Source organism: Wyeomyia smithii, chromosome 3 (genome assembly GCF_029784165.1).
Source record: "Wyeomyia smithii strain HCP4-BCI-WySm-NY-G18 chromosome 3, ASM2978416v1, whole genome shotgun sequence".
In the NCBI taxonomy this organism is placed as follows: domain Eukaryota; kingdom Metazoa; phylum Arthropoda; class Insecta; order Diptera; family Culicidae; genus Wyeomyia; species Wyeomyia smithii.
Window position 1 is genome coordinate 109,874,040 of NC_073696.1, and position 27,673 is coordinate 109,901,712.

Consider the following 27,673-nt stretch of genomic DNA (forward strand, 5'->3'; position numbering starts at 1 on the left):
AAAAATAAACTTGAAATACAATCAGTTGCCGACTTGAAATATCTTCCAGATATATCCCAGGCTCTTCCTTTCTTGCTAATAATTACCATCTTATGTTATATTTATGTGACCAATTCTCTGCGATTATCAAACATTTACGTTTCACATGTTTGATTTATGATTAACACTATGCTAAACATGTCAACGATCATACCATGTTGAAAACACCGGTTCTTGTCCGATCACTGAAGTTAAGCAACATCGAGCGCGATTAGTACTTAGATGGGTTACTATGCTAAACATGAATGTTTAGTTATTATTTTTTTTTCTTTATAGCATAGTTATATCAAATAAGCACTGAATTTTGGACCACTTTGTTCTACAATTTCAAGTAAATTAATGCAACGATCCTCGACAAATAGTCGGCTGTGAATACAAATTCTTAATCGAAGAGTAGTCAAGCGTATGAACATTCCACTTTTGAAAATTATATATTTGATCATAGGCAGATGAAGAGTTAATGTTCTGTTTCTCATCGATTTTATAGTATCTCTCAATCAAGAATTGGTCAAACAGGCTTGAAGGGCTAGTATCGTATATCAAGGCTAGATCGAACACATATTTGCGAAGTCGATTACTAAATTCAAACACTTGCACTTGCAACAAGAACCTCTGAATTTTTGAAATGATGAAATAACCTTCACAATATATAGAAACGACTAAAACAAACCTACCTTGAATTGTAAAATCACGATGAATTCATAACGCTTCTAGCAGCAGTAGTGCTTGCGAGATTCTGCAAGTAAAAAATTTAAAAACAAATCTCATGACTATCGTAACACTACACGACAACATTGAATCATATTTCAGTCTACAATCAAGATTCACATCATATCACCGCAGTCAACAGCTCTAATCCAGTCGTGCAAAATCACACAAAGCTTCGAATATTATATTCTGGTGCAAAGTTCATCGTCCCAATCCGATCAAGTGTTTAATCAATAAAACTAATTATCACACGACTACCGGCGTCCCAGGTTATAGGACCTTTCGCCAGCTGGTCACGGAAAGAACACTTTCTTTTTTCACTCACCAGCATTGGAAATTCGTAGTAATCCACACGAGTGACTGCCGGATCGAAACTCTCGACGCGCAACCGGACAGGAAAAGCCCGAAACAGCCAAACATAAATAAATCGGCAAACAGTTTTTTCATATCATCATTTTCCCCGTGCCAGGATGTTGTTATGTGCTGCTTATTGGTTACGTTCAGCGACAGTATCGGCGTACAAGGAAGAGAGGAGACTGAGACTCTGTTTGTCCGAAAGTAGCGACTGATGTTTGTTTTGGTCAATCCTTTCACTGTGCTTCACTTTCTGGTTAGTTTCCACGTTCGTCCACCAGCGTAACATTTTTTTGTTCGCTTTTGACTGACAGACAGACTGACTAGTTGCCGATTTGCTAGGGGTGGCAAACAGCGGCAACACCACCGACAAAGGGACGCTGTTTGCTCCTTTTTTCACGCACAACTTCCACACATTGGTCGATGTGACGACAAAGGCCCAAAAATAAACAACAACCTCTTCATCTGACCCCGAACGGTCGTCGGTCACTACATTCCGCACTGCACTTTCGATGCCAACTAGCCAACGTCACTGTCACAAGGTTTTCACAGTATTTAGTTTCTCGCCAAGAAAGATAATATCCACTTGCTTTGGAATTATGCTCAATAATTCACTTATGCCAAACGGACAGGTGGCCAACTGCGAAACGGACAACAGTCCTACTTCTTGAGATATCGCGTCAAACAATTTACCCCGCGCTGCTACTCCCGAACCAGGCAGGCTGGTTAACGGCAGCTCGCGAGCTGCCTAAAAAAGGCTCCGCTGCGCTCGCTGCCTGATTCGCGTATGCATGCATAAACAAAGTAGACAGCATAATGATGTAAAAAGTTACGAAGCAATTATTTCACACCAGAATGAAGTTATCACCGAATGAAATATTAAAAGAAAAAATAATTTTCGTATATAGAAATATATGCAAATTAAGATTTGCCTCTCTTCCGTTCGGTTGCTCGTGAGAGCTTGACTACGGCGCAAGCACACACAATCACACTCGCCTGAGACGACGAATGTGTTATCTCTCTCTCTCTCTCTCCCTTCGGACGCGCGCGACACCAACACAGATTGCACAAGGACAATCTCTCAAACGCTCGCTAGCATCCGCTGACTGTTAATACGACGCTGAGCACGCTACGATGGTTGCCAGTTGCTGTTTTCTGCCGTCGAGACGAGATCCTTCAACAGACCGTCGCCGCGTGTCTGCCTGCCTGCATGCCTGCTAGCCGTCCATCGGAAGGGAGAGAGTTCGCGCTCGTGGACACACGTCTCTGCCGTTTACTTGCTCACTTGCTATTGAATGTTCCAACGTGTCGACACACCAAGAATCTACTCGGAGTGATAGAGTATTGTGCATTGCACTATCTACTTACCGGAAGAATTGAAGTGGAAATTTGCCATGGTGGTAGATGGTGCTGATGAGACGAACGGTTATGCTGATGAGTGGGTGGCTAGGAGTGAAATAAGGGTGGTTACCATGTTCGCTCACTGTGGGCTGTTTGGTGAGCGGAATGTGGGCCAAAAACCATGCTCCTTAGCTATGCCTAAATGAAGTGTTTAGTTAGTGAACTTCAATCCAAACAAATTTAGTGAAACACTACCTGCTTCGAATAATGTTCAGGGTGAAATTGCAAAGAAAACATAAAAAATGCCCAAATCATAATTACACTAATTAAATAATTCTTGTAATTTAAATAAGCAATTAATTAATTTCCCATCTTTTGCAAATATAAATAGACAATTTTTATAAGCGTTGAAGCGAACCTCAACTTCGCCAAATCATTTCTCACGTTTCATCAAACTCATGATTTACCCTCGACACCTCGACTCATCGTGAGTAAAGCTCTGGAATGGGAGCAGGCTGCTTGATTTTCCTCATTTGTGTAAAATTAGAAGCGCGTTTGTTCATTGGCTAATGACCACCACCACAACAAATCAAGACGCTGATCGGGTTTAGATTGTAAATGTAACCATTTATGTACGTAAACACATCTACATACAGCCTGCAGTGCAAGGAGCAAGGTGTCACACCTGCGCAGTAACTGAACTCCTGTCGCGATTTGCATGTATGGGTAGGGAAAATTTCCAACACAAATCCACTGCCAAGCTGCAGTAGTGTGCGGTACTAAATACTCTCAGTTTTCATAATTATTCCCGGCATCCTAGCAATTCTGGCCCAGAGCGAGGGGAGGGATGAAACAATGAGAATAATTATTTAATTTTTTCCTTCTCGCTCGCTGACACTTGTGCTTGGCACACAAACTATGCTATCACTAGACTAGACCAGAGCCTGGTGCACAAGATTTGTGGGTGTTGCCAACGAAGCGATGTCGAGAGTGCGAAAAATCGCAAATAGCCAATGCTTGGCGCGCGTGAACTCACCTCTTCTTGCTAGCTCTGCCAAGGGGGTGGAAACAAAGTGGTGATGCGGGCGTGTATATAAGGTAAATTAATTAATTAAAAGCTCCCGAGTGGAGGTGGTAGTGTCACCAGACGAAAAACTCGATTACATCAGCCTATTGGGACCACACAATCACATCTGTTCTTATTTGTTTAGTTCTCGAAGCGGAACCCAATTTAACTATTATTGAAAAATATTTTTTAGTCAACTCAACCACCAATCATTTCCCTCAGATGAGAAAAGCTCGGTGCGTGCAAACCGAATATGTGGTCATCACTGTGGTGGTACCGATAAGCGAGAGTGGAAGATTCATGTTGTTTATTCAATAAATAATTTTTGTCTCTTAGGCGAAATTAAAGAAATTTAAACCTAGTTTCAACAGTTTGATGAAAATCGAAAAATGTACAAACTTATGGTCCTAATTAGTACAACTGCTAGTGTTTCGAGCATTGTACATTATTTTGTTTCTTATTGCTGCTCTGCATTAGACTTATGAGCAAAATCATTTCAAATCGCCTGGAAATACGCGAAAATTTAATCGACCATTTTTGATTTGAATGAAACTTTGCACACGTATTTGGCTTAGCAAACTGAGCATTTTTCACACGTGGAGAGGTTTTTTAACCCATGAGTTACATTCTAAAAGGGCGTATGCCTTTTGGCACAGGTTTTATTCGAAGCAAAAACTTTCTGAGAATGAGTTGTAGGGAATTAAAAATGCACCATAAAAAAAATATACACTGTACAAAAAAAAATTTTTTTGACCAAAAAAAATTAAAAATAAACATTAAATTTCAATTTAAAAACAAAAGAGTTGAATTTTTGTTTAATTTTTTTTTTGTTTCAAAAAAAAAATGACATTAATACGCAACTTTTAAAAAAAAGTCTAAGATGAAGAAATGAAAACTAATTTTTTTATGGTAGATTAATTTTTTTATGAAAATTTTAATTCAAACATTTTTCAAAATATTTGTATTCTGATGTTTTTAAAAGATGCAGAGAGTCATTTTGAATCGAAAAGCTCTTGGTAGTAAACATTCTAAAGGCATCAGTTTTCGAGTTATTTCTAATGTAAGCTCGAAAAATTATGATTATTTAGGAAAATACACGTTTTTCTTAATTTGTCAATGGTTCTCCAGCAAAAAACATACGTTCATTGGAATGCTTCATCAAAAATATACAATTCATTCTTTGACAACAAAACGATTGGGCGAACGGTTCTCAAGAAAAGAGTTAAATGTTCTAAGTGATATAAATATATATAAGAATTTAATATTTATTTTCGAGTTATATTATCTTAGGAACATATTTTTTTATGACATAGATACTTTACAGAACTAGTTTCACCTTATATTTTATATACATCATAAGTAAATGATTCGTCATCTTTTGAAAACAGCTTCGTTTGTATCTTATTTTCTGAAGTCGAAACAAAAGAGTAATACTTTTGTGTGGCAGCTATCATTATAGATTTTTTGAAAATACTGCTCCATTCTGTTACTCCTTGTTCATATTCTTTATATGATACCCAACTAAATGACATTTTTGATGAATTTTTATTATTTTGCTGATTAGACCAATCATACAATTCTTTTGCGCTTGTAATGGGATGTTCATGTTCTTTAGCTAAACTTGCATTTCCTGCCATTCGTTTTAATATGCCACCAATTGCATCGCATGGGCCTTCAACATGAGAAGTCGCAAAAAAATGCCACTCTGCATCGACGTTATATTTTGTTTTGAACTTGCAAAGACTTGCAAAGTTTTTTCTATTTTTATATTGTGAGGCAGCTCCATCAGACATTAATATCGCTTTCTTCAACTCTATTGTTGTTTTCAAAAAACTCATTAATTTGGCAATGAACACCTGAACCGCAACAGTATCATGATGGAGTACTTCCGATATTATGATGAAGCTGATATTCTTAAGTGTTCCAGATTTGAATAGTAAACAACGAAGGGATGAATGGTGGCTTGACTATCATTCCAATAACTACACGAATCTTGTGATCTTGATAAAGACGTATTAACCCTCTAGTACCCAAATTAATTTTTAGACGGACTTCGAAAAAATCACTATTAAGCCTCATAAACATTTTTGAGGTTCTTATTGAAGCTTTTTAGAGGTTCGACTGAAGACCGCCTAGAGGCGGCACTGGGCACTAGAGGGTTAAAATGAGCTTGACTGTTCAATATTTTCAATTTTGCAATAACGTTTTTTTTAATTTGCGTAAGCTTGATGAGCACCGATGATCAGGAAAGGTTTTACAGCATTTGGGCTTGGTGTATTCCATTTTCACTTTATTCATCTTCACAAAATGCAAACTGTTACTAACACATCTGGAGTAGTGCAATCGTATTTATATACGAAAACAGATATTATAGGTAACCCAGTAGTTATTGGTTGCGTACTTTACAAACAGTTATTATTAGTAAACAAGTGATAGTGTTGCACGACAAACATATTTTTTTATAAAAAGGCTAAGGTTTAGCGCTTGAGTTATTTATCCAATCGTTTTGTTGTCAAAAAATGAATTGTATATTTTTGATCAAGCATTCCAATGAACGTATGGTTTTAGCTGGAGAACCATGGACAAATTAAGAAAAACGTGTATATTCCGAAATATTAATAATTTTTCGAGCTTAAATTCAAAATAACTCGAAAACCGATGCCTTTAAAATGTTAACTACCAAAAGCTTTTTGATTCAAAATGACTTTCTGCATCTTTTAAAATCATCAAAAAACATATATTTTGAAAAATGTTTAAATTAGAATTTTTATAAAAAAATTAATCTACCATAAAAAAAAACATTTTTCATTTCTCCATCCTGGACTTTTTTTGAAAAGTTGCGTATTAACGTCAAGTTTCTTTAAAAAAAAAAAAAACAAAAATTCAACTCTTTTGTTTTTAAATTGAAATTTAATGTTTATTTTTAATTTATTTTGGTCAAAAAAAAATTTTTTTGTACAGTGTATATTTGTTAATTTCTGGTGCATTTTTATTTCCCTACAACTCATTCTCAGAAAGTTTTTCTATACAACCAACGGTTTCTGGGCTACAATGCTTCGAATAAAACCTGTGCCAAAAGGCATACGCCCTTTTAGAATGTAACTCATGGGTGTAAAAAATCTCTCCACCTGTGAAAGTGCTCAGTTTGCTAAGCCAAATACGTGTGCAAAGTTTCATTCAAATCAAAAATGGTCGATGATCGACCATCGGTCATTTCGCACGATTTGTCTCTTATGCAAAAAAAAAACTATAATTCGGTAAAGAGTCTCCTGGAAGCCTAGGTATTTGCCGATTGATCCATTCCGTATTTCCAATTCCGCTGGCGTTGGTTAGAAGAAGTTTCGGTATGCTACGTCATCGGGGTCGCGATACCTCATCCTGCTGATGAAGCTGCCATCTTAGGTGTATCTAGCGGCATTTCATAATTCAGCCGCCTGCTCCGGGTCAGACGTTGGTGTACGCCGCCCCTAATATAGAGGCACAGCCGCGTACGACCCCCGCTTCCCAGTATGCATTCGACCATAGTTTCTACCGGAGGTTGATTACCAGATCTCCACTAAGGTTACCCGTATCCCGGCCGACATCTCGTGGAGGTTGGAATAGATGTTGCTGGTCTTAAGTTACAAGTGTTCAGCCATTTACCAACCAATAATTGTAATGTTCTGATTGATGGTCGACACTTTCCAGACGTTACAGACGTGAGGTCGTTCAGAGGACCAAACGTTGACTCGGATCATTATCTCGGGGTATCCAAGATACGCGCCCGGTTGTCCAACGTGTCAAAATTCAGGACGGCAAGGAGGATACAGTTGAACATCCAACGGCTATCAACTGGAGAAGTGGCTACAGAGTACCTGCAGAAGGTTGATGAGCGGATCGAGGATCAAGTTGGAGGTAGCCTGAATGAACAGTGGAGGCATATCCACAGTACAATCAGCACCACAGCGGGAGAAGTGTTGGGTACATCTGCGACAACCACGTCCAATGAGTGGTTTGACGCAGAGTGCCAGCGAGCGACGGATGAAAAGAAACGCGCCAGAGTTCACATGTTAGCCACGGTTGTGACTCGTCAGAGCGTAGGAAGATTCCGGGAAGCTAGAGCTGCTGAAAAAATACTCCGTCGCTGGAAGAAACGACAGCATTGAGAGCCTATTCTTGCGGAGGCGGAAGGTTGCTTCTCTAGGCATGATGCGTGAAGCTCCTACAAAAAGATCAATGAAATCAGGAACTGGAACGTGTCAGCCCCTGCCGTGTGCAACGATAGGGAGGGGAGCCTGATTACCGATAGAACGAAGGTGGCCTGGCGTTGGAAGGAACACTTTAGTGTGCTGTTGAATGGTGAAGAATACAGCGTAGTCGGAAGGAGCAGGATGGTGATTGATGATGGTGATGGCAAAACAGTGAAAGAGCTGAGAAACTGCAAGGCAGCTGGTGAGGAAGGCATTTAAGTCGACTTTTTTAAAGTCGAGAGTGAACAGCTGTATCATGCTTTACACCGGATCATGCTGAGAGTGTGGTCTTATGAAGAATTGACCTTGGACTGGTTGGAGGGTCTCATATGTCCGATCTACAAAAAAGGCCACAGCCCGGGCTGTAGTAATTATCGGGGCATAAACCTTCTCATCACCGTTTACAAAATTCTCTGCCGTATTTTGTTGCATAGACTGGGGCCGTTGTCGGAGACCTTTGTTGGCGATTACCAATGTGGTTTTCGAGGGGGACGCTCCACTACAGGCCAAATGTTCACCCTGCGACAGATCCTCGATAAATTTCGAGAATTCAACCTGCAGACGCACCATATGTTCAATGACTTTAGGGCAGCGTACGATACAGTTAAGATAAATGAGTTATGGTGAATTATGCTCGAACATGGTCTCCCAACAAAACTAATTAGGCTAATACGTACCACCCTTGAAGGCTATACAGCATGCATCAGGATAGCCTGTAAGATATTGGACTCCTTTGTGATGTTAGATGGTTTGAAACAGGGAGACGGGATGTAAAACTTATTGTTCAACATCGCACTGGAGAGTGCTATACAGAGGGCCGGCATGCAAAGATGCGGCACCATCAATACGAAGTCTCTCATGCTTCCCGTGGCCCTCTACGGCCATGAAGCATGGACGTTGAAAGAGGCGAGCGTAGGCGAGCGTAGGATTTTGCGTTAAATCCTTGGCAGCAAACTAGAAAATGGTATCTGGCGCAGACGCATGATCCATGAAGGTGTACGAATCGGTGGATATAGTTAAGCGGATAAAACTCGGCAGATTGCAGAAACTCCGATAGAGGCCGACGACTTCGAGGTAGGGCCCACACTCGTTGGATGTGTGCTGTCGACGAGGATGCCCACGAAATAGGTGTTAGGGGAGATCGGAGGATAGCAGCCCAAGACCGAGTGACATGATGACGTATTTTGGATTCGTCATTGGATCGATAATCGGTCTGTCGCCGTAAAAGTAAAGTAAAGTAAGTAAGTAGGGGAAAGTAGGTAAAGACGGACACCCTAAGGTTTAATCTAAATAATTATTTAGGTATTGCTATTCAAATCGGAGAAGTCATACAAATTGAAACTTAAGGTCATTTGTTTTCATAATCATTTTTGATATTAGTGAACTTCCTCCAAGGTTTATGGGGCCAAGTGCGCCTACAGAATAAAATAGTCCCCACATGTAGTCCTTAGCCCCTTATCCAGCCACTCCTATCCCGACATCCACGCGTTGCCAGCTGGGATACGAGTAACCAATGGAAGATCGGGTAGCCAACCCCGGTGGGAACTTGGTCGTATTCTGACAGGGAAGGAGGGCTCTTTTGAGTTTCTGAGCGTCTGTCCTCCATGTTAGTAGCGGCTCAAAACGGCGTCTGTACTCCAGGTTAGGAGCGGCCGATTACCGTCCTTGTGCCAACGTGAGACTCTAAACAGTGTTGTGCAAGGTGGTCCTCCGGCGAGACAGGGGGTTGGTGCGCAGGCCTCACAAGTAATGAACGAGGAACAAAGAAATTCGAACTGGAACAATCGGCACAGACCCATGCGACGAAAACGGACTAAAGATTGGAAACTCGGGACGTGGCAGTTCCACGGCGTGGTCTCTCAATTTCCAAGGGAGCACACGAGTGCTTTCCGAAGTATTGAAATCCCGCAAATTGGACGTCGTAGCGCTGCAGGAGGTGTGCTGGAAGGGCTCAATGGTATGTACGTTTCGGGATGGTCATGCCATCTACCAGAGCTGCAGCAACACGCATGAGCTGGGGACAGCTTTTATAGTAATGGGCGAGATGCAGAAACGGGTGATTGGGTGGTGGCCAATCAGTCCTCGAATGTGCAGGTTGAGAATCAAGGGCCGTTTCTTCAACATCAGCATCATAAACGTGCACAGCCCTCATTTCGGAAGTACCGAAGACGACAAGGATGAATTCTACGCGCAGTTGGAGCGTGAGTACGACCGCTGCCCAAAACATGATATCAAGGTCGTCATCGGGGATCTCAACGCTCAGGTCGGCCAGGAGGAGAAATACAAACCGGCGATTGAAAGGCTCAGCGCGCACCAGCAGACCAACGAAATGGGCCTAAGACTCATCGACTTTGCCGTCTCCAAGATTGACTGTCGGCACTTCTTAGACATCATCGACGTCAGATCCTATAGAAGCGCTAACGTCGACTCGGACCACTACCTGGTGATGGTTAAGATGCGCCCAAAGCTCTCCGTTGTTAACAACATTCGGTACCGACGCCCGCCTCGGTTAGATCTCGCGCGACTGTAGCGACTGCGCTGCCGGAAGAGGATCAGCTGGAGGAAGCTCTTCTCGAGGACTGTTGGAACACCATCAGAACAGCCATCAACAGCTTAGCGGAGAACGTCATCGGGCATGTGGGACGATCCCAACGAAAAGAGTGGTTCGACGACGAATACATGAGGGTGATGGATGAGGAGAACACTGCGCGGGCGGCGAAAATGCGCAGTGCCACTCGTCAGAACGTGGAAAGACATAGACAGAAGAAGATGCAGCGAACCCAAATCCCCCTTCCGGTAGAAAAAGCGCCGCCTGGAGGAGGAGAAGTTTGCAGAGCTGGAACAGCTGCATCATTCTCAGGAAACGCAAAAGTTTTATCAGAAGCTCAACGCATCCCGCAGAAGCTTTGTGCCGCGAACCGAAATGTGCCGGGATAAAGATGGTAGTATTCTGACGGACGATCGTGAGGTGACCGAAAGGTGGAAGCAGCACTTCGACGAACACCTGAATGGCGCCCAGGCAGGAGACCATGGCGGCGGATAAAGCGATCCCGCCGGTGCAACAAATGTAGAAGACGTGCCAACCCCAACGATAGGCGAAGTTAAGGATGCCATCAAGCAGCTGAAAAACAAAAAATCGACTGGGAAGGATGGCCTCGGAGCGGAGCTTATTAAGATGGGCCCGGAAAAGCTGGCCACCTGTTAGCACCGGCTGATTGCAAGAATTTGGGATACAGAACATCTACCGGAGGAGTGGATGGGGTTATCTGCCCTATCTATAAAAAAGGCGAAAAATTGGACTGTGGGAACTACCGTGCGATCACCGTCCTGATTGCCGCTTGCAAAGAGCTGTCCCAAATCATTTTCCGTCGCCTCTCGCCCCTAGCCAACAGATTTGTGGGAAGTTATTAGGCCGGCTTCGTGGAAAGCCGGTCTACCACGGACCAAATCTTTACCATACGGCAGATCCTCCAGAAATGCCGTGAATACAGAACCCCCACACACCACCGATTCATCGACTTTAAAGCCGCGTATGACACTATCAACCGAAAAGAGCTATGGAAGGTCATGGACGAAAACGGCTTTCCTGGAAAGCTTATTAGACTGATAAAGGCTACGGTGGATGGGACGCAGTGCTGTGTTCATATTTCGGGTGGATTGTCGGGTCCATTTGAATCCCGCAGGGGGCTTCGACAGGGTGATGGTCTCTCCTGCCGCGGGGTACGCGGGGTACGATTTTCAACAAATCCAGTCAATTCGTTTGCTTTGCCATGGACATTGTCGGCAGAACAACTGCGGCGGTGGCAGAACAGTACACCAGACTAAAACGCGAAGCAGCGAGGATTGGGTTGCAGATAAATACGTCTAAAACGAAGTATATGCTAGCCGGCGGAACCGAAGCCGACCGACATCGTTTAGGTACCCCATGTACCATTGGAGAGCAGCAGCTATGAGCGTTACGATTTGTTACATAGGGTAGAGGGGGAGGTAAGGTCAGCGTTACGTAACAAAAAAATTTCTGGAGAGACTCTCCAAAAACGAGCATTTTTATTAAGCAAATTCTTCTACAGCGTTAGGTAATTGTTATGGGGGGTAGGGGCTGGCGTTACGTTTCGTTACATATGGGGGGTGGGGTTTCAGAAATTGGGTTTTTTGCATTACTTAATTTATGGATGCCGCCTAAGTGATTAATATCTGCTGGTTTCTCTCGCGGGTGTACTTTGTAAACATCTGTAGTACACAACCGATGTTACATGTGAAAATTCTTGGAAAATCCGTGTGTCCATCTTTCCATACCTTACTGTGTCCGTCTTGCCTGACCTGGCTGTAAATTTTTCAAACGATCGTAGCTCTTTATCGGAACATCGAAAATCTGCTGAATTTTCACTAGAAAACCGAGGAAAGACTAATTAATCACTTTACTATCGGGAACAAATGAAAACACATAAGTTTCACGAGTTTCCCACTATTTTCCGTGGAATGAAAATTACATCAAATAGCGCGTTCACGGAAATATTCTATGTTTTACTTACAAATTTGACAGTTTGCTTGCTGAAAACCAACGATGCATCTTAAAAGTATAACCATACTACGAAGAAGGTATTCGCATCACTCAACTATCAGAATACATTCTAGTTTGCGAAATATTAAAAGTGTCCATCTAACCCGCAGTGTCCGTCTTTACCTACTTTCCCCTACTTAGAACCCGGAAAGACGCCGGTTCTCTACCGAATTATTTCTATGTTGACTCAGTCTTAAGCTGTTCAAAAAAGTAGGACAAGATTTGCTTACACTTGAAGCTAAGTCGTCTGGATAAATGTGAATTTTGAGAGTATTGAAAAGAGTATTGAAATCAATCTAGCAACAGACTTGAATCCGGGCGGTCTTTATTTTCTCCGCAATTCTGTATTACAAGTCCCTAAGTTCTGTATTACAAGTCCCTAAAAGATTACCTTAGCTTTTGCAAACGGACTTCCGGAAATCGTGCCTTAAAGTGGTTAAAGCGTCACTTTTTTGGCCGATAAAAAAGCATAAAATGTTTGATATCGAAAAAAAATTGTTTTTGCCAAATGTCTTAAAACTGAATGGATCGTCGAGTCTGTAGGCTCTCGAACTGGAAAACAGAAAGTCGATTTTTCTGAATTTTGTTGTTGAGACTACGCCAGATCTCGATGTTTTATTTATTGCTAAGACACTTGGTTTCACAAAAAGGTTACTATTTCGATAATTTCATATCAAGAATTTCTGTGAATGTGTTCATCGATCATATAAGTGAAACTTTGACTGCTTTGGAGCTACACATCCCGAAGTCCCATAAGGTCGAAATTTTGCATAGGGACTGTTTTCGAGAAGTAGAAAGCCCTTCAACCCTACTGCTAAGGGATTATACATAAATGACTTTTTTGCTATTTCTTGTTTATCCCTCTAGTGCCCAAGTTAATTTCTAGGCGGGCTTCGGTAAAATAACTATGAATCATTGCAAACACTTTTTAAGTATTTATTGAAGTTTTTTAGAAATTGAACTGAAGCCCACCAAAAGGCGGCATTGGGCATTACAGGGTAATTTATGATACAAGGTATGTTTTTGATAATAAAATTTGCAAAAAAAAAATGTCTTGGGGGAGGTTGTTATGAAGCTACGGGGGAGGGGAGTCAAACAAAACCTAAAAAAAAGCAACGTCATTTATGGATGTTCCCCAAATTGAATTCGTAGGTAAAATTTTTCCCATACAATCCATTGGTCTTGGGAAGGGGAGGTAGGGATTAAAATTCTTCGAAATATCAACAGAGCATCAACAAAAGGGTGCCACAATGTGGTGTATAAGAAAAAAAATTTACCGTCGAATTCCGTTCAGCAGTAGAGATCAAAAGTTTTGTCTTCTCGAAAAAAGTCTCCATTTTGGGAAACCTGGATATAAATATAGAATCGCCATGTGATTGAGCCTATTCTAAGCAACTGCAGTTTTTTAATAGTTTTTGATTCGGCCCAAATCATAAAAAACTTCTTTCGTTATAAACATGGTGTTGTCATGAATAATCAGAGAAAACAAACGAATTCGTAGACGATTTTTCAAATAATCCCTAAGAAACTTTACAACTGTACATAAATCTGTAGCTGTAAAACCTCTCGCTCAACTATGTTCAAGAAATCTGTCGCTCGCACATAGAAAACATTACATGTTTTTTTGTTTTCTCCGATAATTTCGTGTGGGTAAGTACCCACAGAGATATGTTCCGAGTAGGAACTACTACCCAACCCATAATTTAATTATTACAGTTCTCAACACAATACAGGTTTTCCGTACACCATACTAGAAACTTAACAAAGCCAATTTCGACAACCTTTCATTCATCATAATCATCACAACCTGTTTTTAATCAGTCTCATCTTCCCAAAATCAAATTGTGCAAATGTAAATGAACTGGAAATGGACCTAGAGAGTAAATAATTATTCAATGTGTATTGTTGACAATGTGTCAGTTGCACTCAGCTGCTAGTGCAATCGTTGCGAAGTTGGAGTCAGGACAGAAAAGGCGTAAAGAAATTTTGGACACATACATCGAAAATCCGAATGTTTCTCATCGTGCAATCAGCAGGTAGCTGAGAATGGTTCAATCTACGGTAACTCGTGTTTTAAATCCGTACAAAGAGCGTTTGACCATCGACCGGAAAGAAAAGAGGGGTCAAATGTGTGTAAAAGATTGCAAGCGGGTAGTTCAAGCTATTAAGAGGAATCCGAACAATTCAATTAGAGATATGGCTTAAATACTGCATTTGAATGAAACTTCTTACTGAGGCTGCAAAATGCGATTTTCTAGATTTTATTAAAGCATACTTTGGACGATTCTATTCGATATGACAATAGATATTTAAACATTTGTATACTGCAACATGTTATTGCTCTTTCTCGCATCCTGCAAGCTCATTATCTGTTTATGGATTACGAAGCAGCGTATTATTTAGTTGAGCGAAATCTGCTCTGGCAGCTTATGCATAAGCAGAACAGAATCGATGTCATAATCCCAAAAATAAACATCCTTCATTGTTCTGCGGATGGCAGTACAGAAGACTTTTGCACTTTTCAGGTTCACAGAGATGAGATTAGGATTCTAGTGGCGTTTACGCTGATATATAGTTGGATGAGCAATGTTTCCAAGAAGTGAAGAAACTCTTATACATAACTTGGCGTAGTTTGTTCATAAACCTAAAAGATAAGAGAACAACAGTCCAAGGTACTGATCTGATTCTGAAATTCGTTTGGTGCTGTTTTATCTTCCTAGTGTAGCCATTCAACGCAACAACAAATTACTTTTGCTCAATGAATATTATCATGGTAATATTCTCAGATGCTTTCACATTCTTCTACATCCTCTAAGATGTCATCATAACTGTTCAGCAATATACAAGATTCATTGAAAAAATAATCATTCTTTAACCAATTCAATTATCGATTCAACTGAACCAAATCGCAAAAAAATGTTATATATTTGCATTTTAATTAGACGCATTTTCACTGAAGCACTGCCCGGAATAATGAACCATTTTTCCCTGTTTTCAGTAATGAATTAATTTTCTCATTTGTTCACACACACCCAAAAAATAATCATTTCAAAGCAAACGAAAAGTATACACCACCCAGGACGAAAATGCAAAAAAAAGACGCCAGCGGATAGAATTCGACCGTCAAGCATTTGAATCGCTTTGGGAAGGTCTGAGACGAATCCAGTATTCCTCATCACACATCGTGTCTACGAACGTAGAGCGGCAAAAAAAATCACCCTCCGTTTCCGGCGGCATCATAATGCAATAAAATGTAAGACAAAAGCACCCTCGCTCGCTACCGCAGGGATGAGGAAAAAACGACGCGTTTTTTTACATTTTAGGTACTTGGTCTTGGTGATGATGCGATCAGACAGAGGAAATTTTTTTTGCAAGGGGTGTCGCGGTTAAATATGGGGTAAACTTTACCTCCACGTTTTTTTCCGTACCAATAATAGGGAGAGTGAACGTGTATTTGTGCGTAACTTACGTGTATGGACCACGTGTCTAGAGAAAATTTCTGTTGCGTATCAAATTTAACTGCTGCGATTGAATGGTAACGTTGGTGATACTGCCAAATAACGCACTTTGACGCGTTGTGCGTTATAGAAACGAGGATACACAGTTGAAGCTTCAATGTCGTTTCGTAACACATCGTAACGTACTGTAATCCTGGATGGCAAGCTACCGTAATGATAGGAATATCGAACAGTTTGAAATAGGAAAACTTAAACACCACGAGACAATTAGGTTTACAATTTTCCTACAAATATATTCACCTGACTGCGAAAGCAACTATAATCTATCAATGTTATAAAATTTAAAATATATGTAATAGTGAATATACAATATACAAAGTGAAATATACAATATACAAAATATATTCTTAATATAGAGTAGTTAATAATTATTTCATCACAAAACAGCCTTCTTATTAAAAAAACGAGTAGTTGTGCGAGGTTGTTAATAAATCATTTGATTTTTTGCGTTATTAGAAAATTTTTCACTGTATGTATAAACCTACCTTTAAATTCTTCAATTGATTTTTTTATCTTTGTTAATTATTTCACTTCGAGTAATAGTTAAGAAAAAACACTGGCTGTTAAGAAGACCCCTTTAACTATTCAAGTAATATAATACGTAATACTGTAAATCAAACATTGGAGGCAAACCAGTTGAAAAACTGAAAACCTCTTCAATGAAGGCCATTGCCATACGTATGCAAACATATTAAGTAACAACTTTCATTTTAAATTCACAGTTGGGGATGATAATTGATGATTTTTTAAGAGTCGGCCATATTTCAAAGCAAAGTTATTATCTAGATCAGAATAGATAAAACAAAAATGTAACAAAAGCTGTTAGTTTGTTATAAAAGAAACCGCGTAGAAAGAAGCTAATCATATCAATTGAGCAATAATTTTCATCGTGAATTGGTAATAATTTTATTTGACAGAGTTTCTAATGTTTCGACATCAATAAGCCATTGACACACGTAACAAAATTGCCGTCCCAAAATCATTTTCAGAATTTTATTCTATGATCGTTTTCCTTCTTGTTAACGAAAAGCTTGGCCAGATTGATGCTGCGTAGAGTGATACTGGTCTAAAAATTTGAGTAGAAACAGTCAGTTTTATTGTTCACCCTGATTTAATCTGGACCAGTATCGGACAAAGGGTGATTTGAGTTGCAGACGAAATCTTGATTCAATTCTAATTTCGGATAAAATGAACTTGATTGTACACTAGCAAACCATCCAATAGTTTCGGTAATCTTTATTACTATCTTTATTCGTCACCGTGGAAAAAGTAATTCAAATTTTTATTTATTCTTTTCTCTCTGTCTATGCGTTTTATCGATAAATTCGGTTGCTGTTCATGCAAAAGATACTGGAGCTCACACTATCCATAATGGAAACTATTACAGAAAGTAATACTTTTTTTCAATTCGTTGAAAACTAACCGACGCATTTGCCAATACTTGATTTCGTCATTTTGTAATATTATCCACATGTTGTTTGCCCAATTGAATCGCGGCAGTATCAGATTCTCGGAGAGCTGATGTCTCGTTGGTTTTATATGTAAATACTTGTATTCCTTGTTTTTATTTTTCCTAGGAAAATGTTCTTATCCAATTTTCAGTGTTAAAGTGCTGAAAGAATACAAACTTTAATCACTTGACTTTATTTTATCTCATTGTTATGCCCTTTGTTTATTATTAAGGTAAGAAATATCCAACGTAGCTTTTACATTCTCTAATATGAACACTTTTATGATTTTTATAAGTTAGTAATGAAGAAACAACCAAATTAGCGAATTCAAACTTCTATTAGTAATCTGTCGACGCGTTATTGGGAAATTTGGATTGAAGCTCCTTTACTGAACCTTGAATCGTTATACGCTGTTATTTATTAAATTGAGAATAAATTGTTTAAAGCAACACTATTGATTATCGTGTGAAATTGCTATTTTATTACGTGATAAGAGGGTATAATTAAAGCTTAACAAATCCTGACGGTTCCTTTTTAGTTAAGATACAAACCAATTTGAAACTGTATCTTGCATACAGCCACTTGCGTGCAAATACAAACTTTCGAGCTTCAATCTTCCCCCTCATATATCATATTTTATATTCGATTTTATTTTTCATTTTGTATTTTTTCGACACCGTGTCTATGAATCAAAGTACATACCGAGTTGTTTGTTTTGTTTTGTTTTTTTTTTTATAATACGAACTGTTGTAGAATAAAAACTTTAGCTTATTGATGAGCTTAGTTTGCAAGATGAGTGAATGCTACGATTATAATAGTATTAACTGTGCAACATTTTTCAAGGAGTTGCATGGGTTCCTAAGCTAAATATAACTCATGATTGTTTGAATCATTAACAAATAGATTTTGATTTTAAGTGAACCAAAACGTTCTAATAGTATTGCAAAGTAAAAGTATCTTAATCGTAATTGAACGTGGACTTGAAAAAAAAAACACTAATATTTGATTTACTCATTGAAATATAAAAAAAACGTTGATTGTTAAAAACATATAGGATTAGTTGTAATAACATTATACATAAATAAATATAAATATGGTTGGAAGTTTCGAAACCCATGTAACCTCTCAGGTATTTGATCTGATATCTGCCATCCTTAGCATGATTATATTTGGTCTTATGATTGTATGTTTTATCAATCGACTTCGTCAAATAAGGTTACATCCATCGTCTAACACTGTTTGTGTAAAGTAACTTAAAGGCCAAAAGAATTCTATCAAAACTTGGACTCTATTGTTAATGTCGCTAAATTAAAACTCTGTTATTATTGTTTTCTTGGTTTTTGGAAATACAGCTAATTCGACTTTCGAACGAACGTGTACACATACAAAAAAGCACTGGAAACACTATCGATTCTCACGGATTCGATTCAGGAACACACTGGAAATGGATCGTTAAACTTATTCATCTGTTAAGCTAAGGTTGGTCTTAATTAATTTAACCTTAATCTCAAAACATGTGGCGGAGAATGATTTTCACAACGGGAAAGTGGTAAGGAGTTTATAGTTGTTACAGTGGATTACTCAATGTAGCTTATGGTTTTCCTTTAAACTGAGTAAATCACAATAACATCAGAAGCGCCAAGTAAGCGTCAATGTATTATCCCTAACAGCTTGGAGCTCAAACAGGCTTCACATTCATGTGGTTTTGTTAACTTCCATATTTTTTTTCGGTCTGCTTGTCCTGCCAGCTGAATTACTTCGAAATAAAACTAACATTCCAGTTAGGAAACGAAACTCAACCAAAAACCAAACATCACATATTTCCCCGATTGCCACCGCCTTCGTCGTGTTAGCTTAAAAAATCATCTCCCGGATCATGCTTCATATTAGTCTCGCAGACTGTCGTTGTTTGCGGCTGACAGTTTCGCGATGATGTTGTGTGGAAAATCGGGAACCACTGTGCAGGAGGATGGAATTTGTGTTTCTTATCTGTGTGAAAAAAATGGAAAGGGAAAACATGGAACCTGTTGAGGTTTGTTGCCCGAAATAAACCAAAGCTGCAAAGGTCAAATAGTAAACCTACAGTAGCCCGACAAACAACGAAAATTGGAAACGAAACGCAAGGACACTCGCTCACTAAACGCCCGACAAAGCAAAACAAAAACACCCAGCAACAACAACACTACAGTTAGTCAATCAACAGCTTATTACCAACCTCGTTCCGAGTTTTACTGTTGCTCTGAGGGCTTACAATAAAACCATACCTTCGCCGAATCGAAACTAAAAGGACGTTTCATAGATATACAAAAATAAAATAAAACAATGCGAGTTGCTCGATCATGCATATGATTATTCTGGTCGATCGTCTCACCGGTAATTTAGAGTATCTTTATTTCAGATTCATTTTTCGCCTGTCAATTACTCTTCTATAAACATAACATATAATTAAATGCGAAAGCCTTAACAGGATGCCATGGCACTTAAACAAAAACCAACAAATAAAACGGCACAACATCAAACAGACCACTGAAACAAGGCTTTATAAATAGTGAAGATTCGCAGTTGAGTCTATGAAAGTTCGGTTCAAATTTGTAATATATGTAATTGCTGTAGATGAGCAATAGTTACTATTAGTAGTAGTAGTAGCAGTGGTAGCATTCAGTGGTACTGTGGAAGGTATGAAATTAGGTGAAGAAGGTTGTATGGATGGATGTGTTGTGGTACTAGTTGTAGTAGTAGTAGTAGTAGTAGTATTAGTAGTAGTGGGAGCAGCTGTCTGCTGTCTTGATGGTATTTACATGATGACACATTTGCCCTTTTCTGCCCATGGATTGTTCTTCTTGTCAGGTGCATGGATCAGCGGGTCATTCTTCTCGTTCTCTTCCACGTACTCTCGCATCCTGTAAAAATAATAGAGATGAGACTTAGTCATGGTTTTGAAATATATGTCGACAGAATTAGTCCACTATTTTTCTTTTTTCTACTCAGATCAACATTATTTAATTCAACAATTACAAAAAATTAACCCTTAAAAAACAGAATTCAATCTTTTGAGAGAAAGCAATATATGTCGTATAACACCTTCATTCCGAAGAAAGCTCATCAGAAAGTAACCAAAAACTAAGTGAAATAGAAACCCATGGCATTCGATACTCATTATTCGAGGACTGAGTCGATTTCGTTTGATCTCCTGATTTTCAACAAACCATGTAAAATCCAAGAAAGTAATAAATAAGCAATAAAAACATTTCTTCGGTCGAGTCAGTGATCTTATCAATCTGAAGCTGGGTATTAAGCATTAGTTTTTCATTTAAAAAATCTATATTTTGATGGAATTCGCACTAAAATTGATGAACCTCGCTTGTTTTTCGCCCCACGTAGCAGCTAGTTATTTGGGTATTTTCTCCATTATTCCGTTTACCCGGATGAATAAATAACAATATTTCGATGATTGAGCCTAATACCGGCCGAAAAGAAACGTGATTGGCCTAGAATGCAATGAATTTATCAAGCAATTTCCTCTACCAATATCAGCAGAAACGTTATATCGTTAATGGAACGGTAGTTTTTTGTGATCACCTAATTTGTAGTTTTGTAGTTTGTAGTTTTTTTTACTTCACTGTGCATATATGTAACCGGTAAAAAATTGAAATGAGAATTTTATTTTCAAACTGCACGAAAAGCTTTGATATCTTCATTTGGAAAATAAAATATTATCATTGAAACAAAGTTTGAAACAAACATTCTTTAAACAAAGTTTAGAATTTCTGTCAGTATGGGAGGATATTAACATCTCAGATATATTTCATGCGCTATACCTGTATCCTTTCGGAGTACTTTTTTTTGTAAGTGTAAATTAGTCCCTTACTTAAGCTTGAGAGAAAAAGCTCTAGGTTTATAAGAAAAAAATATCGGTTATTAAATTAAATTATTTTTTTAAACGCCATCACCTAAACTTCACATTAAAATTAAGCTCAAAGAAACTGATAAAAACTTAATCTTAAAGCTTCCAGTTGGATTTTGAATTCTACCCAATAATACGAACCCTTTTATCGTCGTCAAGCACGTTCAACGGAAAATGTTTTCCTACTCCGTAATCATTTGATTCGCAGATATGGAAATTTATTTCTTTTTGGATCGATATAATCTCTCTAAACGTCTCACGTGCGTCCGATAAAAATGTATACAAATATCTTCAGAGATTCACATTCTATCATATATAAACATCACCCTCCCTCCGCTGCTGTTTCCTTAGGCGCTTCCTAAATCAGAGAACCGGATCAGATGCTACCGGCATTTTCAAACTATGTATGTATGTTGATGGAATCTAATTCCATCGAACATTCAAGCGTTTCGTAAACGACTCCACTGACTATACACCACATCGTTAGAACTTCGCTGTTTACGCCACTGTACGAATCAAGAGCAAACTTAAGCCCGTTTAGTTATAAAATCAACACAAGAAGCACTCATTATATGATATCGCTATAACATCAGTATCAATATGCCCTATGTGATATGAATCAATCTGTAGAAAGCTTCAACTGTAGCACACAAAGTGGATTTAACTGGAAGTAAATATTGACCAATCATTTACTGCCCGGGAGGATAATTATTCGACTAACTTCATTATCATCGGCTACAGGTTGTTTTTAAATCTGAAGATTTCCGTTTCTTCACAAGTTTGGGTTGAAACCTTCCTTAATTTCGTAAAAAAAGTAATAAAAAAAATCAAGAACTTCATGTAAATTTTATCGATTTTTTTAATAGAAGGAGATGTTTCCGATGAATTAATTATTTACTATTATTCATTCAGAATTTATATTGTGTGTTCTACCACAAACGGTGACATATTAACACTATTACATATATTTTAATTTTTATTTAATTAAAAGATTGTAATTGCTTCCGCAGTTAAGTGAATATAATTGTAGGAAAATTGTAAACCTACTTGTCAAGAAAAGAAAAATAAATTAAAAATTAAACCTTAGCCTAACCTTATACCTATCTTACTGACTATAAAGTGGGCTAATCGTTGTAATTTAGCATTACAACGATTTTTGTCGGAACTTATTGATTTTTTTTTCTCCTGTTGGGTACATTTTCCACTGCGACCAGTTATTTGATCTATTGTGGCGGGCCGCGTTTGATGTAAGCCTCATCAGGGTGTCCTACCACTATTTGATTGAGTGGTTTCCACTTGCTGATTATTGGCATCGTCCCAATTATTATTGTATTATTGAACGAATAAAGTTCACTGCCTTATTTGGAGAAGTCACCCAAACATCTAAGGGTTGTAATATGTTTATATAAAAAAATTGCTTCCTTTTTTGTAAGAGTGCGTCGCAGTCACATAGTAAATGTTCTGAGGTTTCTCTATCTAGGTTACAGAAGCGACAGGCATCATCTTGCAACTTACCTATCTGCTTTAAGTAATATTTGCTTGAGCAGTGACCCGTCACAAGGCCACTGAAGGTACAAAGATCTTTTTTGGAGATATTGAGTAGTTTTTGAGTTACTGTTTAGTTGGGTGATATAAATCTCTTCGATTGTCGAGCTGTTTCATTGTTTTTCCAGATGTTATCTATTGTTGATTTTTCCCACTTCTTGAGTTCCATTTTGAGGGCACATTCTGAAATCCCACAAAATGGTTCTGGTCCTATGAATGGTTGCGTTGATCCATTTCTCGCCAACAGATCAGCTCTTTCATTCCCTTCAATACCACAATGTCCAGGTACCCACACTGAAACTATATTTTAGTTTATTCCACGAAAACGTTTGTTTTATATACAAAACCTTTTGTTGTTTTCTGCAACAAAACCAATGCGTAATAAATATGAAGGTACTTTCGTCAGAACTGTCTATATTCGTATATGTAAAATAATTCGTACAATGAATGCTGCATAATGTAAATAGTACGAAAAGTTAGTAAGCTCACGCAATAATGTATACAACATTTGTACGAAATCATCACCACCGGTTTGCCACAACGCGATTCTAGTTCTATCGATTGCGAGAGAGCGACGACGCGCGCGTTAGTTTACCCAACTCAACCCCAGAAGACGTACAAATGTTCGCGAAAGTTATTTCATTACGAAATCTTATCGTGGTTGTTCCAGAAGCGTATAAATGTTCCAGAAAGCAATCGGATTCGGACCAAGTGAAGGAGAAGTGGTGATGGGGAGCCTGAGAGAATAAACCCATGCCTAATTATACTAAGTCCTTCATATAATCAAAAATGGCCTGCTTCTATATCTAAAAACAAGATTTGAACTTACGATCATCTGCTTATCAAGGCGGACTTTGTACCCAAGTGGCTACCATCTCTTTTTCTACGAAATCAAAAATAACAGGACACATTCGAGTAATTGGTCTCCGTGGTTCTGTGGTTAGCGATGTCGGTCGGCTAGCTCTCTCACACGGTTGTGATATCGGGTTCGATTCCCGATCAGGTCGAGAATCTTTTCTAGCTAGCTTCTAGCTTCTCGACTCAGCACTGGGGCACGGTGGTGTATCGTTGTACTTATCCTACAACATACAAAATGTGCCAAAAACAATATCGATAACGAATTCTCTCAACTAATCTAGTTGATCGAGACCGCATTAGCTCCCAGGCTAGCGTGCGATATTGTTATTGTTATTCGAGTAATTACTCGTTGTCATGCGCGTTCATACGAAAGTACATTCGTTGATTGTACAAATTATGCGTAATGTTGCAATTCTATTCGACATTTTGCAATACGAATGTTCTAAACAATCAACAAAAGTGCTGTACAATCTACGAATTCCATGTTTACGAAATGTGCATGAGCAGGAATAACGAAAAAATATTTTCAGTGCACAATAGGTTCAATTTACTATTTCTAGCTGCCGGTTGTAGTAATTGAATACAATTCCAAACCAATTTTGACGTACAGGAAGCGGATTTCAGTGCCTTCAGAGCAGCTTGACTATCCGAAAAAAATCACAAGAAGGTTGTATGCAAAGCCACGACCGCAAGGTTGAAGTAGAATACTTTTACAAGAAAGATAACCCGGCTGCTTGCGTGTCAGTCATTTTTTCTAGTAAATAAACGTTGACCGTTAATTGGCAGTATTGTAATTTCTTTTTGTCTGATATTTTGAATGAAGTTCATTGAATCTTTTTAAATTTTGTGCAAATGAGACGTTGAAGTGCTGCCGAATTGTAATATGCACATTTAATACGACATCATTAAACGGGAACGGAACAAAGGCTACGGTTATGCAGAACGCGAATGCCGGCGCGATGCGATTCGCCTTACCGTGGTGAAATGTACAACTCTTTTTAAGGCGAAGTAAAGCTATACATTTCAACAGATTTCGTCTTGCCGAATCGCATCGCGCCGTTATTTGCGTTCTGCATGACCGTAGCCAAACACTAAGCGACGCAAACACGTAATAATAATCAGAGTATGCATGTAGAGGAAGATAATTAACTTTGAATTATAGCGCAAAACGAGAAAATATTAACTCTTCAAATAATCATTTGTGTTCTTCAAATTTCAGTTGTTCAATTTAATATCCGATGAAATGTTTGTTCATTATCTGATGAAGCTCTTATATAGGCCAAATGATGCATTCCCAATTTACTAGGTCCATAACTCTGCCGACCGTGCTTGGGAAAGCGCGGTATAACGACCAATCAGAGGTCGAATTTTGTGTTTTGACAAGGCTCAAGAGTTTTCAATAGTACAATAGTTCGAATGATAAAATTGCAATTTCATGCATTTGGTAGGAATCTTAGAAGATTTTCTAATCGATTGCTGCAAAAACGAAGGAAATCCATCGGAAACTAACCGATTTATTAGCATTTGAAATTTTTCTCACTTTTTTCAGTTTTAGATTTTCATTTCACATCCCTATGTAGCCGAACTTCCTGAGAGAAGTATTCTAATTCAAAATTAAATCTTCATTAATTCATTTGTTGTCCTTATAAGGACAATTGTTCAATTTATCATAGGATGTAGTGTTTATCTTACATCTCTGTGTTACCTTGATAATGAGGACTAAGGCGCACGGTCAACACAATGAGAAAGGTGTTTTCACATTGAAAACTAGACACGGCTTGTTGGCAAATGCATCTACCGCTAATACCACCGCTATCATACGAAAGCGCGTCGTTTCATGTGGGGAATATCAACAACGAAAAATGACGCGTGTCTAGACATAACCCGAACTGTTTCGCCGTGCTGCTCCCATTTACCTTTACATCGGCCTCAGGGAAGTACCGGCTGCATCTGCATCTACCTTTGAGGCTGTCACTATACTGCTATTGGTACCAAAAGCTATTAACTCTTCAAATAAGTGTTTTATTTGTTCTCAAAAGAACAATTTTTTAATTCAAAATCGGATTTACGCAATCGCATCTCTGTGATATTATCGACAATAATATTCTTCTGAACAAAATGATACAACTTTCCCATTAGGCCTCTGCCATAATAGACGCGAAAAGCGACGCGAACCGATTCGCTCGGCTGTAGGTTAATGTACAGCCATCAGTAGAACTGCACAATAACCTACGGCCGAGCGAATCGGTTCGCACCGCTTTTCGCGTCTACTATGGCTGAGACTTTAGAGAAAGTTGCTGGCTGATGTATTCACTTCATGCAAGCCTGCTGCTGATGCTTCCCGCTATCGCATTGAAACAGCATTTTAGTGAAGGGAGTGTCGTTGCAGCTGACCCTGCTACTATCGATGCTGATATACCCGCTGTAACAGCTACGCTATGCATAGCCATGGCACAGTTGTGGCCGCTATACGCTGGCCCAACTGCTGAGCAACTGCAACGCTCTCCGTAGCCACGCCACAGTTGTGGCCGCTAAACGCTGCCATTGGTTTCCGCTGTACCTCCTTTTGCTGGCCCAGCTGCTATCGATGCGATGCTGAGATCCGCAGAAACTGCTACGCTTATCCACAGCCATGCCACAGTTGTGGCCGCTATCCGCTATCGATGGTACCCATTGCTCTGCTCCCGCTGCTGCTAAGGGAAGACTGCTGTAGTCGCTGTTCAGAACTATTATGAGTGGCTTCGACTAAAACAGGCTCTTATATAGGGATGAAAATAGGAATGAATTATTTTACGTACGTGGTGGAATGATATAGCTCATGGCTGAGAGCGATTATTTGATAAGCTCCACCTCTTTTTTCAGTTTCTAAAGTTTTTCCTCAGTTTCGTAGCACGGATGCACAAAAATGATTTCTTGTGAACATTCTGTCGAACCGGACCGATAGCACTCTCATTGAAGCAACAAAATAACATGTTTTGTGTCGTGTTGTGCAGCTTGGTTGAAGAAAATGTTCCCGTCCCCGTGTCGCATGTTAGCAGATTATTGCGTTCAGTAGACAGTAGATAGTGTATCCAGCGAATAAACACCGATGGTGCTCTCACACACGCAACGGTTTTAACCCGTATCTTATTGCGGTTTGTAACATCAAGCGATTTCGTTTGCTCGCTGTTGCGTGATGCATCATGTTGCAACTTGGCAGCTGGGAGACGACAAAATTCTGTTTAGACTGATTGATTGAATCGACTTCATATTAGCTCTGCATAGTCGAACTAACTGCTTTTGTGAATGCGTACTAACCGGGCAGTTAATTATACAATTTCGGTTATGCTGATCGCGCCTTTGCGCTGCCCCTACAGTGGGGGGTTTACTAAATAAAGTGAAAATTAGACAACTACAACTGAATTTGATTGCATCCCGCACAGAATGTCTGCTTGTGTTGATGCCAGAAAATTATTAACCTTCAATTATTAGTTTATTTGCCTTGAAAAAAGCATGTTGCGGTTCAAAATCGGTTGCTAATTACAACCTTTGAGCTGCCCTAACATTGGGGGAATTAAGATACACGGACAACATGCACTGTGGAAGCTATTTCACATTCAGTAAATTAGACGGGTGCGACAAATTTGAATTGCAAGGATGCAACACAGAATGCTTGCTTGCGTTGACAAAAATTATTAACTTTCAATGACTTGTTTATTTGCCTTAAAAAAGGCATTTTGATTTTCGAAATTGGATTTCCTGATGGCAATCATCATGCAGCCCCAACACGGGGGGAATAATGGCTGTCTGGCGATACACGCTGAGAAAAACCGCGCTGCTCCTGAGACGTGGTGACCAACCATAGGGCTAGTGCTGCTGCTAAGGAAGGGCGACTGCTGTTGTCGCTGTCTAGAACGATTATGAGCGGCTCCGGCTGAAACAGGCTCCTATATAGGCCAAATAGCATGTTTTCAATTGCAAGGTATATGATTCTGTCGACCGTGCTTGGGAAGCAAGCATATAACGACCAATCAGGGGTCGAATTTTTCGTTTTGACAAGGCTTGACTATTTTCAATAGTACAATAGTGTGAATAATAAAATTACAATTATCTTATTTTG

At 39.1% G+C, this 27,673-nt stretch overlaps 1 protein-coding gene and 1 long non-coding RNA gene across 3 annotated transcripts in view; both read right to left on the bottom strand.

Moving 5' to 3' along the window:
- The window catches only part of LOC129726549 (uncharacterized), a 174,147-nt gene extending 171,747 nt beyond the window's left edge, over positions 1-2,400 (bottom strand). The window contains exons 1-2 of the long non-coding RNA XR_008728354.1: positions 1,073-2,400; positions 714-775 (exon numbers count right to left, since the gene is read on the bottom strand). This is a non-coding gene — a long non-coding RNA (uncharacterized LOC129726549). The remainder of the gene's footprint in view (positions 1-713; positions 776-1,072) is intronic.
- Positions 2,401-17,037: 14,637 nt separating this feature from the next.
- LOC129726548 (guanine nucleotide-binding protein subunit gamma-e) overlaps positions 17,038-27,673 on the bottom strand; it is a 106,917-nt gene continuing 96,281 nt past the window's right edge. The window contains exons 3-4 of one of the 2 annotated variants that reach the window (XM_055683393.1): positions 19,896-20,167; positions 17,038-19,256 (exon numbers count right to left, since the gene is read on the bottom strand). In XM_055683393.1, the coding sequence (XP_055539368.1) occupies positions 20,062-20,167 (106 nt within the window). In that variant the 3' untranslated portion in view covers positions 17,038-19,256; positions 19,896-20,061. Of the gene's footprint in view, positions 19,257-19,482; positions 20,168-27,673 lie in introns of both variants that reach the window. The other variant, XM_055683392.1, reaches the window with a different exon arrangement.